At 32.7% G+C, this 12,174-nt stretch overlaps 1 protein-coding gene across 1 annotated transcript in view; it reads right to left on the bottom strand.

Moving 5' to 3' along the window:
* LOC117125240 (hyalin-like) overlaps positions 1–10,315 on the bottom strand; it is a gene marked incomplete at its 3' end in the record, with an annotated part of 49,479 nt that extends 39,164 nt beyond the window's left edge. The window contains exons 1-6 of the mRNA XM_033271701.1: positions 10,296–10,315; positions 8,561–8,821; positions 7,691–7,972; positions 6,036–6,332; positions 5,244–5,498; positions 1,998–2,288 (exon numbers count right to left, since the gene is read on the bottom strand). Coding sequence (XP_033127592.1) covers positions 1,998–2,288; positions 5,244–5,498; positions 6,036–6,332; positions 7,691–7,972; positions 8,561–8,783 — 1,348 coding nt within the window. The remainder of the gene's footprint in view (positions 1–1,997; positions 2,289–5,243; positions 5,499–6,035; positions 6,333–7,690; positions 7,973–8,560; positions 8,822–10,295) is intronic.
* Between the last annotated feature and the right edge of the window lie 1,859 nt (positions 10,316–12,174).

Here is a 12,174-nt window from a genome sequence, read left to right as displayed (position 1 = left end):
CGTAAGATGTGAAACATTGAGTGGTGGAATTACTTGAGGCTGCTACTGCAAATCAGGATGAAGCCTTGTCACTACATGAGGGATGAGGATCTGGTGGCAATTCAGGCCATATTATAGGCCATGGATAGAAACATGAATCAATTGAAAGTACTGTAGTCCTATCAGATTGGAACTGTAAACTGTTTGTATGAATGTTGTTATCTATTTGATATGACATCATACCATACATTGTGTTGAGAAATGTTACCAGATATTATTAAGCTTTTCCTTGTTTGAACATTTATCAACACATTTATTTTCTTTATAAAAATTTGCATTGACTTTTTGAATTGCATTGTATTGTACTTTACAGTGCAATATGAAAAGAACAAAATAACAGAACAGTACTTGCTGATAAATGATAATGAATACAGCAAAACCTTCATTATTTCCAGTTTCTTTTAAATTGTTTATGCTGGTTGGCTACATTGATAATATTATATAATTGTAATATTTAACACATGTTTATAAGTGGATTGGATTGAACTCTATAATCAGCTATGTTTAAACAGTTCTGTGTAGGTATATGATGTGCTACAGTGTTTCAATAATATTCATATAAAAGTTCAGATTTTTGTCATAAACTTCTTTCAACCTTGTGTTTACTGTTGTGTAGTTAAATGTATATACCCAGTGAGTGATCAGAGAGATAATGAAAGTGCTAATGGGATGCAACTGGCTGAACTGAGGTATATTAAAAATTCATTTGTTTCACCTTATTGGAATCATCAATTGCTTTACTTTTATTCATTAATTCAGTCCATATTACCAAGGTCCTCAAGCAGTTAAACAAAAATCAACAGGCATGGCAAGAAATACTGATTAATGTTATTTATTTACATTGCATGCAAATAAAAACATTTGAAATTTTACATCAGCCTCAATGTGTTCTTATTTTTTAAGTAATTCAGCCTCAGTTTTCTTTTAAAATGTACATTTTTTTAATTATAGAAAAACAAAAACAAAAATTCCAAATAGAATCAAAATATATTATATATTTACAGGAATTTCCTGTCTCATTCAAAGTCGAAGAACATTACTTCTTGCCCTTCCTACTATGCATGTGTAGGCCTAGTTAAGTAATACAATACACATTCAGTACGGCACGGTCGACTTTGGCTTAAAAAACTACGGTATGATAGTCGACGGGAAATGCAATTTACTGTCTCTAAAATCTTACACTATTACCAATGTATTTTATTTAAAGGCTGGTATACTTATATCATATTGAAATATTCCACTAAAACCGGAGAACTTTCGTCCAAATTGCTACACATTGTCACTTTCCTCGGGACATTGTTTACATTAGTTACCGAGTTTACAAGAACGTTTGTGATTGGCTAATAGCGTCTCATCAATGCTTAACAGGTATGGTAATTGTGCTGTGATTGGGTACTGCTTTCGTGAACGACATTATTTTTTCGAAGATAAATTCTCATTTTTGGTTACAGTTTCCCCAAATTTACAATTGCCGACAATTATATTATGTTTCAATAAAATAGTATTGACATTTTTGTGCGAATGCCAAGTAGCGCGGATCGGTGGGTCACAGAATTCGTAAACTAAGCCGATTTTGGAGCCTCAACCCACGGTCTAATAATTTAAATGATGAGTATAGAAATTCAGCAAATATTAATAAATTTAAAGAAATCATTAATCTAATCTAACTTCTGATATTAAATTAATCAATTACTGTATGTATATTAAATTAATTAATGTATATGGTTTTGATTTATTTTAAACTAAAGATACTATTTAATTTCACATTTTAATCACATTTTTACTTAATCAAATTCTTTAATGTTTATACCTTTGTTATGTATTTTGTATTTTTATATTTTACCACTTATGGCCTTGCACGGCCTTGATGAAAAACACCCTTGGGTGATCAAGTTTTTCCGTGTTTAAATAAAAGTAATTATTATTATTATTATTATTATTATTATAAGGAGCCTTACCTTGGACTTGGATAGTAAATACACACATATCAGCATTACCATAAGAATCAGTTGCCGTAAAGACAATCTCAATAAAAGAGTTTCCGATTGGTATCATATCACCTGATTGGTATGGTGACGACACTACCGTCACATTTTCATTACTATTGTCACTTGTGACAGGCTGATCCCATGTGACAGTAGAATTTGGACTTCCTTCATCTGTGTTCACATTTATTAAACCAAAAGAGTCAGCGATGAAGTTGTTTGAAGTAATATTTGTAGGACAAGTTATAACCGGAGGCTCATTATCTGAAACAAAACGATAAATTATTTTATACTGCAATGGATCCAACATCCATGTGTGTCTACTGCAGAGTTTGGTTACGGTATTTTTGTTATTTTTAAAAATATTATATTTAATCATGATACAAAAGGAAAAGATTAATTGAATTGAATACAGGTTGTAAAACACTGATGTTTTGTTAACACCGATGATTACAAACACAAAACCTAAAAGGTTCTTAAAAGAAGGAAAAATAACTGCAAGTGAAAAAGAATTTATGTTTCCTACCGCTGAGCAGTTCCCAGGCTTAATTGCTTGCCTAAAATGCACAAACCCGATTAGTGAAATATTGTGAGCTTCCAGCATGAAATATCATTGTAGTTGGTCAGTTGATGACTTTTAATGAGTAGATAACACAGTTCCTTTTTGTACACTGCAAAGCTTTTATTTAGCATTAACTACTCTACAGTACATATTTACAATTGACTAACTCTGGGTTTCTCAGATGTTAAAGAACCTTTAGAGTGGAGTCAGCTCTTAATCTACTTCTACTATTCTCTCTCTTTCTGATATCCTCTGTGTCAGTGAAGTGGGGTGTTTGCCTATATTATACTCAAGGTACTGGGGGTGTGTCTAGATTTAAGTCACCCCATACTTTTAGAGTTTCTGATTGGACCATAGAGAAATTCTTTCTCTATGATTTAATAGCTTTTTTACTAAAAAGTTGCTAATAAGGATATATTACAAACTTCATGACAGCTTAAAAAATTTCAATCATAGATTCATAGTGTGTGAAAGGCCAAGTCCAATTCACTAGGGTGAAGTTATAAATGACCAAATTGTATGATAGATTATCTGTATATTCAGGTAGACTATTCAAGCTGTCAAGTCAATTTAAGACATTTAACAGATGAAGGGGTATAGATGATGATGATAATTCAAATAGTTATATAAGTTAATATTATTGAAACTTAATACTACATTACATTAGCCTCTCAGGCCCACTGTCGACAACAAAAATACAATTTGCTATAATGTTGCATGCCATCTAGCCAATATTTTGAAACTACTCTACTGTACATATAAATGATGACACCTCATCAAATGAAACTTTCATTCATTTGATGTGGTATCTTGATAAACCAAGACTTTTGTCACCGAGGCTGTACTTCTCATTCAATGGCAAAATGTACAAACAAACTGAATCTACTGTATGGCGATGGGCAGCCCACTCAACCATATAATGGTCAACCTGTACCTAGAATGATTAGAGCAACATGCAATAAATACAACACCACATAAAATCAAGCCTTCTGGAAACAGTATGTCGATGATGTATTGGCTATCATTCCCCAAGGTACTTCACAAACACGTATTTAAACAATCGATGCTAAGAACATGTATTCTTATACATGTTCATAACACTCGATGGAACAGTTACTACATCTGTATTTTGGAAGCTCACTCACACCAATTAACATCAACATTTTAATTCACACCATCCACTCAAACATACTATATACGCGTAAAGTGCGTCCTGCACTGTTCGAAAATCCTAGCTAAGACAATGTGTGCTATATAAATATAACATTATTATTATTGATTGTAAAGATAAGATAAGATAAGATACATTTATTACTCTAAGTAGGAAATTCAGTTCTCGCATTAAAATACAATTGACAGCAAAAAATTAAAACAATGAAGACATATAATAAACTATAATAATTATAATGTAAAAGAGATATCAAACAGCGACCATTAAAACATTAAAAGTCACCAAAACATTATTATTATCATTATTATTATTATTATTATTATTATTACAGTTACTACCGTTTTTCATTTTCATCATCATTATTATCATAATTCATCTTTTAAATGTTTTGTTAAAAACTCTTACACCTTGGGGAAGGAATGAGGAAGAATAGCGGCATGTGCGCGCTGCCTCAGTCTAATATTCATCGAGGCATTATATAGAAAAGTCATTACCTCCACCTATCCAATTTTTGTTCCAACAAATTTATTTCTCAATTTCCAAGTATAAGACAGTATTTAATTACTGACTTATCAGTAGATGAAGACTCAGTCGGTTTTGCAGCTATAGTCAATAATAATAGCCTTAATGCATCAGGCTTCCCCAATATGGAAAAAACATTTCTATTTCTCATTAAGGGTACACCTTCTGCGATTTAGAGAACACATCACTCTTTAAAAAAAATAACCCCAAAAATAACTGAAATAGGTTTCATCATTTTTCTGATTATGTAGGCATCAAAAAAAATAATTTGAAATCTACCAAAATTGATTTACTCTATATTTTAAATGAGATTTCAAAGTCAACACTTTCAAAATTATTTACAATAATTAAGAAACGAATAGGTGCGAATAGTGTGCTTTTGTTCTAAAATTTATATTGAAATTTTGAATTTTTTTTTTTTTTTTGTATTTGATCGTTGGTCATTAACAAATTTTTAAGATTCAGAAAGGACATATAAAAATAAAACTATTAAAATTCTCCTTTTTCTGTGTGTGTGTGTAAGACTTCCTATATTTACTGTATCCTCGTTGAAGTTCTCAGTCTTAATGTAATCCTCTCACTTTTCATGAACAACACTATTCATATTTGTATTTGCATAAAAATCTAATTATTTGCATATTCATTCAATTTTGTATTCCTTTTTTAACACTATAATGACAGCAATATATCAATATAACAGGATAGGTACACTTACTAGATCATATTAAATCTTGATCCTGCAGTAAAGTCTACATTGAGACTGAAATAATCTTACAGTACCTGTTTGTTTTCAGTCCCAATTGCTAAACATGTCTTTTTTGTTGCTTTTTTTACTTTTACTGTTCCTGTCCTTGTTAGGTTTCATTGTTTTTTGAATGTATATGAAATTTTATATTGATTTTTATTATGTATCATATTAATATTATTATTAATATATCATATAATAATATCCAAATTAGAGTACCTTCAACAGCGACAGTAAACCTGCAGCGATCATTGAAGTTACCACTTGAATCTGTTGCATTGTACTGCACTGTTGTGTTACCAATCACAAAAATATTGTCACCAGAGGTGTAATCAGACTCTGGTTCTGGTGTTTCTCCAGAGTTATCAGTAGCTGTTGGCTCCGTCCATTTGACGTTGATAGCAACTGGTTCCCCATTTGTTGTGTTAACTGTTATATCCATTGGACAATCTACAATCTCAGGGTTCTCTTGATCTTTGAAAAAAAATTGGTAAATTAAACTGAAAATATCATCTTAGAAACATTTTATTTTAGCCTAACAACAAGCCCTGATAAACAACAATACAATAACATTGCTACAATCTATGGTAATGTGATCAAATATCGTAATTGTAGAGTTTTGAACTTATAGGATGAGGAATTTGCTCATCATTGCTATGGGTGATAATTTTAGTATTATTATCATTATTATGATTTGTATTATTATTATTATTATTAATTTTATTACTAGTGTTGTTAGTATCATTATTAATCAGTAGGCTTATATGCTAATTGTGAAACTCATTTGTATGATGTAATAGCCAGTATAGCAGAAAGCATTGACTTGCAACTACACTACCAAAGTGAAAGGGTGTGGCAAATACAGGTTAGCTCTACTATAATTTCCCATGGTATTTATTTCTCAACATTGTTATGTATTGTGTTTAACAAAATATTTTTAAACCACTAATTAATTACTACGTTTAGCACGTATTTTACGACACCATAACTTAGTAGGGCCAATTAGCCTACCCTCAATTTGTATTGTGACATAGCATGTAGCTTCATTTCCTGTAGGCGATCCATTGTCAGTGAAGATGTATTCAATTATAGTTTCTCCAATTGGAAATACACCAATAGTCTCAATAGCATAATAAGCTGCATCAATTGTCATGTTATCTGGATCAATGTCTGTATAGTTGGTTGAGAACATGGCAACTTGAACATTATCAGTGACAGTAAGGTTGTAGCTGACGGTGCCATTCGTTTTTCCCTCATCGGTCACACCAGTAACTAGTGATGGACAACTTGGAACAGGTGGTTCTTTGTCTGGAAATAAGAATATTTTTAATAATAGACGTATTTTACATTAATAACTGTTAATTATTTTATAATAACAATAATAGTATAATAATAATACATGGCATTTATAAGGTGCTTTACTTAATAATAATAATAATAACAACAACGACAACAACAGCAGGAGCACCAGCACCAGCAACAGCACCAGCAACAATAAGGACTTTTCGATTTGAGTGGACGTGGACGGCTTTCACGTCCGCGCGAGTGGAAAATCCGAGCAGTCGACTGGTACTTGTCCACTGGTTATCTGAACGTTTCAATTTAAGTGAACGTCCATGTTGACACGTCAGTGAACTTATGACCTTGTGATCTGGGGTTTCCCCGTGTTCGCGCGCGTTACTCGAATACACTGGCCATGGTATCTTACTCAACACTCAAGTACTGTAGTCTACGCAGCTCAACATGGCAAATCTTCATCGGCTTCGCGAATCCCAAATGGTATATCAATGGGGTATTCAGGGCAGGGAGTTGTAAAAACATAAATCTCCCTGTTAAGGGTGCACCTCTCCTTCTTTGTTCAATATAGGATTTTTTTTTTTTTTTTTTTTTTCAGATCAGATCACTGAAAAATTATTTCCTTTTTCCTGGATACGCCCGGCCTGACTGAAGGCTGGCTGGCGGCCTCGCCTAGGCTTTAAGCTAGGCTCCCTTGGCTTATTAGCTAATAGGCTGATTAAATAATTACCTAATTATCCACTGAATTTGATCCACAAATAATGGATAATTCTATAGTTTGCAAATAGGACATAACTTAACCGAAATGCTATTTACTTACATCCCCAGTAGAAGATAATTTTGCCAAATTAAGAAGCACCGCGACTCGTCCTCCATCATGAATCAAAAGTTTGCAGTGATATGACGTCATACGTCTACTTGTTATCATCAGTCATAGAGCGAACGTCAAAACGCTGCTGAACACGTTCTCATCGAAATTCGACACCAAATTTGTTGATTATCACTCAGATGCTCTACCAGCTTAGCTATGAGGCCAACCCAGCTAAAAATATTACGTTCTTAGAATGTTGTAATAACGTTACAGTTTGGTGATAAAAACGTTATTTTGTAGAACCATATGTACGTACTTATAACCTAATTTCACAACGTTTGAACGTGTTTACTACGTTGTGTGAACGTTATTAAGTAACATACCTAACCACAACATTCGCGAAAGTTACAAGAACGTTTTGTGTTTTCTGGGAAGCTAGTAACTGCCTTAGATCTTTTTAAATATAAAATTTTATTAAATATTATTATTATAATATTAAATTTACCAATAAAGTTTGTTAAAAAAAAATAACAGAACGTGGTAATGATTGTTTACAAACCCTTAACAACAATTGTAAATGAGCAATTATTTTTGTTGCCGGAGGGGTCAGATACAGTATACACAACAGTATAATTCTCTGTTACATTGAAGATATCTCCACTGAAGTATGATGGATCGGAGAGACTAGTTTCGCCACTATTGTCACTGACATCAGGCATGTTCCAAAATACAGCTGCAAACATTTTTCCAACATCGGTGTTTACTACCCAAGCATCGGGGGAGAGGCTGGAATAATAATTTGAGGAATTTTTTGGGCATGTGATGTTTGGATTTTCCATATCTATAAAAGAAAAATGGAACATAAATTGTTATAGAAATTAAATAAGGTTACTGTGTGCTTTGGGTCTAAAAAAACAGTTGTATTTTATTATATTATAGAGGATTTTGGTTTTTTTTTAAAATATTCTGAGCACATTAAATTACAGGTGAACGTGTGTGGTTGTCTTTCTTTTTCTTTTTTACTGATATTTAAAATTGTTTATTTTGTCCTTGATTTAGTTGGTTATTTCAGGGCTTAATGTTAACAATACTATGAAACCTTTTTAATTTATATATGCCAGAGCTGTAGCTTTATGGTTGAGATATATGCCATTAAATTTCAGGTTCATGGGTTCAAATACTGTCAAAACTAGGACTTTTAAAAATAAATACAGGTCCGATTCTTAAGCCTTGTTTGTAAGACTTAGATCACCTTAGATTATAAGGCATACTGGGTCATGTGGCAGAACAAGAGCTTCTTATATGTACGTTAGTGTACGCCCAATAATGGTAAGTTGTACCAGATTATTTGCTGTCTCTTATACACATCTACCCCACCCCATTTCAAGACCTCTAGATACGCCACTGCCCAATATCACCTATAAAATACCTTGAACTGTAATGTAAAATTCGCCTGTCACATTGTTTCCAGATGGGTCTGCAACAGTTACTGCTACTTCGCTGAGGCCTATGGGGAAGTTGTAAGATGGGCTATTAAATGAAGTTCCATTTGTTTCATAAGAAAATAGAACAATTCCAGAATTATCTGTTGCATTTGGAGCTGTCCAATTGACAACAGCAGTAGGCTGACCAAAATCAGTATTGGCTGTCATGTTTTCAGGATAGGAATATACAACAGGATCTCCAGTATCTGAATCAAAATAAAGAATTACTGTATTATGATCAATATTGTATTAAATGCATTTTGCTAAGCGAAATTAGTGCTATTTTACATTTTTATAAATGACCTCTCTGATGGTATTGAATCTCGCGTAAACATTTTTGCAGACGACTGAAAAATGTTTAGAAAAGTTAGCAATCACACAGATGCTAATGAATTACAAAACGATATCGACAAGCTTCCTGATTGGTCATTACTATCTCAATTACCATTTAATATAAACAAATGCAACGATAATCACTTTGGAAGAAAGAACCAGAATCACCAATATTGTATGGGCATAGGCCAGGATAGGTACCGGTACATTTTGCAAACTGTCGATAAAATTATGGATTATGAATTTTAAGACAATAAACTCAACTTCGACTCGCATATTTCTCAGGTTGCTCTTAAAGCTAATAAAAAAATTGGGGTTGATCAAACTTCTTTTCAATACTTGGATAGGAAATCTTTTTTCCACATATACAAAGCGATAATTAGACCATCCCTAGAATACTGCAGTCCAGTGTGGCAACATATTTTTCATAAAGATTGTGACAAGTTGGAAAAAGTTCAGCAACGAGCTTGGAATGGTTCGGGAGATTTGATCGAACACCTATGAATCACGTCTACGCATGTTAAATATTCCCATCCTACATTTAAGGAGATTAAGGTCTGCATAAATGAAAGATTCAATTAAAGAATTTGATAAAATCGAAAGCACCCAATTTTTTTTTAGGACAAGAGGTCATTAATTGAAATTGGCAAAAGGCTTACTGAATACACTTGAATCTCGATTGGAAGTGCATTGGCGTCGTCGCCCGCTGAAGTCCACCCCATACGACCGATTATAGGATTGTCACGTACAGAGGGTCACACATCCTTAAGGGCTTAATAAGTCTCAATATTAACTTAGAAGTAATTTTAATTGTGTAGATTTGTTTTCTACTTAATTCATTTTTAAGAAGTACTTAAGATTATTAACTTTCTTTTCATTTTCTATACGGTATTATTTTTATATATTTTATACATGTATTGCCAAATGTACTAAAGTTGAATAAATAAAAACATTATAAAACAACTCTTTAAAGGTTTTTGCTTTTGTCTGTTTTGTGTAAATTTGAAATAATTGTTTTATATCTTTGGCAAATTTTGGAACTATTTTGATTGTAATTATTACTTTTCTCTCGTTAATAGTATAATTGGATAAGCCCATTTTAATAAGCTTCCACCACTCTCATTTCTATAAATATTAAACTATTGTCTCTATATAAAAACATAAAATAATATTAATTAACATCAACAACTATATAAAGATGATTCACGAATTTTTGTTTTTTTAAATTTATCTGATAGTATGTACACATTGCATACAGTAAGATTGATTTGATTATGGAAACAGCAATAAATGAATTTAAAACAACAAAAATATAAATTCTATATATTAGTTATATATTATTCTTACCTAATACTCGAATAGTTATATAACAGTAAAAATATTCAAAATCCTACTCTGTCCTCTATTAAGAAATGCTTTTGTCCAGTATCCTATTGCGTATGCCACATGACTAAAGCTCATCCTGCTATATCTCAGAGCCACGATGGGACAAGTGATACTATCTGCTTTGGCACTCCTTCGTAGTATTGAGCACGATGAAGCAGACAACATTGCCAACTTTGATCATGTTATTAAAATATTTGCAGATGTTAAAGCACGCAAAATTTAGTTGTGAGGTTTAAACAATGTTATAAATTCAGCAACTTACAAGACAATAAGATTAATAAGCTCTATGCGATAAGTACAACAGCCTCACAAATTAGGATAATGTTAAAGTTGTATACAAATTTCCGAACATCGTAATGCAGTTTCAATAATAAGAAACAGGGAAGGTGCGATCAGGGGGTGGGAAGGCCCCCTTCGGGGATAGCTAGCTCCCCTCCCCTCAATTATAATTATAATTAGAGGGAAGGGGGAGCAATTTTCTACACTTGCCCCCGGGTGCCAAGACCTCTAGCTACGCCACTGTTTTTGTCAGTATACATGCTGTCTCTTATACACATCTAGATGTGTATAAGAGACAGATATAAATCACTGTATTTACCTTTCTTTGATGATTTATATATATATGTATTATATATACATATATATATATATATATATGTTATTATTAAGGTTTATTAAACATAATGTGGAAAGAAAATCGTCAACTGTTTATCTGACGTTTATTTCAATGAAAGATTTTTTGAGTTTTAAGAAACACTCACCATATACGTAGAGAGTAAATGAGCAAATTGCATTATCTTCGCTAGGAGCGGTTGCCGTATATTGAAGAACTTGAGCTGTATTAATTGGAAAATTCGCAACGACACCTGGAATAAATAGCGGTGATGAAGTTAGTGTGACCGATGCTGCAACGCCAGAGGAATTCACGTTGGCTGTTATCTCGGGGATAGTGTAGGCATATGGAAACGCTCCTGAATTATTTACCACCTCATCTTCTACTGGGCAATTGTTGAATAAAACTGAAAAAACAAACACCACCATACCCAATTAAGTTAAAACACAGAGTTTGTTAGTACAACAACTAAAAATTCTCGAATAGGGGCAAGCGCCGCCCTCGAATAAGCGCCGTAGAAACGTGATTTTTTTCGCCAAGTGCCGCTTTCGAATACTGTATACAGGCAAGGTGAGGTCAAGAAACCGGAGCTTTTTTGCACTTTTAAAGCGTCAAGCAGGTCGAGATCCATGAAAAGTCGTATATAAAGACGTGGGTTTACCCACATCTTTATATTTACACAAGTAATTAAAATTGTTTATTCACAGATTAATCTCACTGATAAACAATTCTACTACATTTGGCTGGTGCATATGAACTTCTATTAAGAGACATAATTTCATTATCTTCTTTCCAGAAATATTATTAAACGTTAACTAGCACCTCATAACGACATTTGAATGATAAAAATCGGCTCGGTATAACACATTTTACCGAGTACGAAATTTAAGTTAGTGGAACATACTGCTGTTACATCTTCTAATTTTACCCCGCCGCACAGTGGGCCAGAATTATTTGTTTCAAAGTGTGCCAAAAGTCAATACTCATAAGAAAATACTGATTATGTTCATGTTAAGACTGTTTAAGGGGTTTTCAAACCTGCTGAATTCAATTAAACTATTTTAAAATATGTATGACGTCATCAAATTACTGTTTTTTGATTGGATGAGTAAAATATTAATTGTAACACCTAGGCAGATTCATATTACCTTGGTTATTAGAACATATAAGGGGTTTTCTAACCTGTAGATTTCAACGCAAGCATATTTAAATATGTATGACGTCATT

Source organism: Anneissia japonica, unplaced genomic scaffold (assembly GCF_011630105.1).
Source record: "Anneissia japonica isolate Jap-2015-1 unplaced genomic scaffold, ASM1163010v1 scaffold288298_len56185_cov174, whole genome shotgun sequence".
Taxonomy (NCBI): Eukaryota; Metazoa; Echinodermata; class Crinoidea; order Comatulida; family Comatulidae; genus Anneissia; species Anneissia japonica.
Note: the sequence above shows the minus strand (reverse complement) of the source record. Positions and strands in the feature narration are given on the sequence as shown.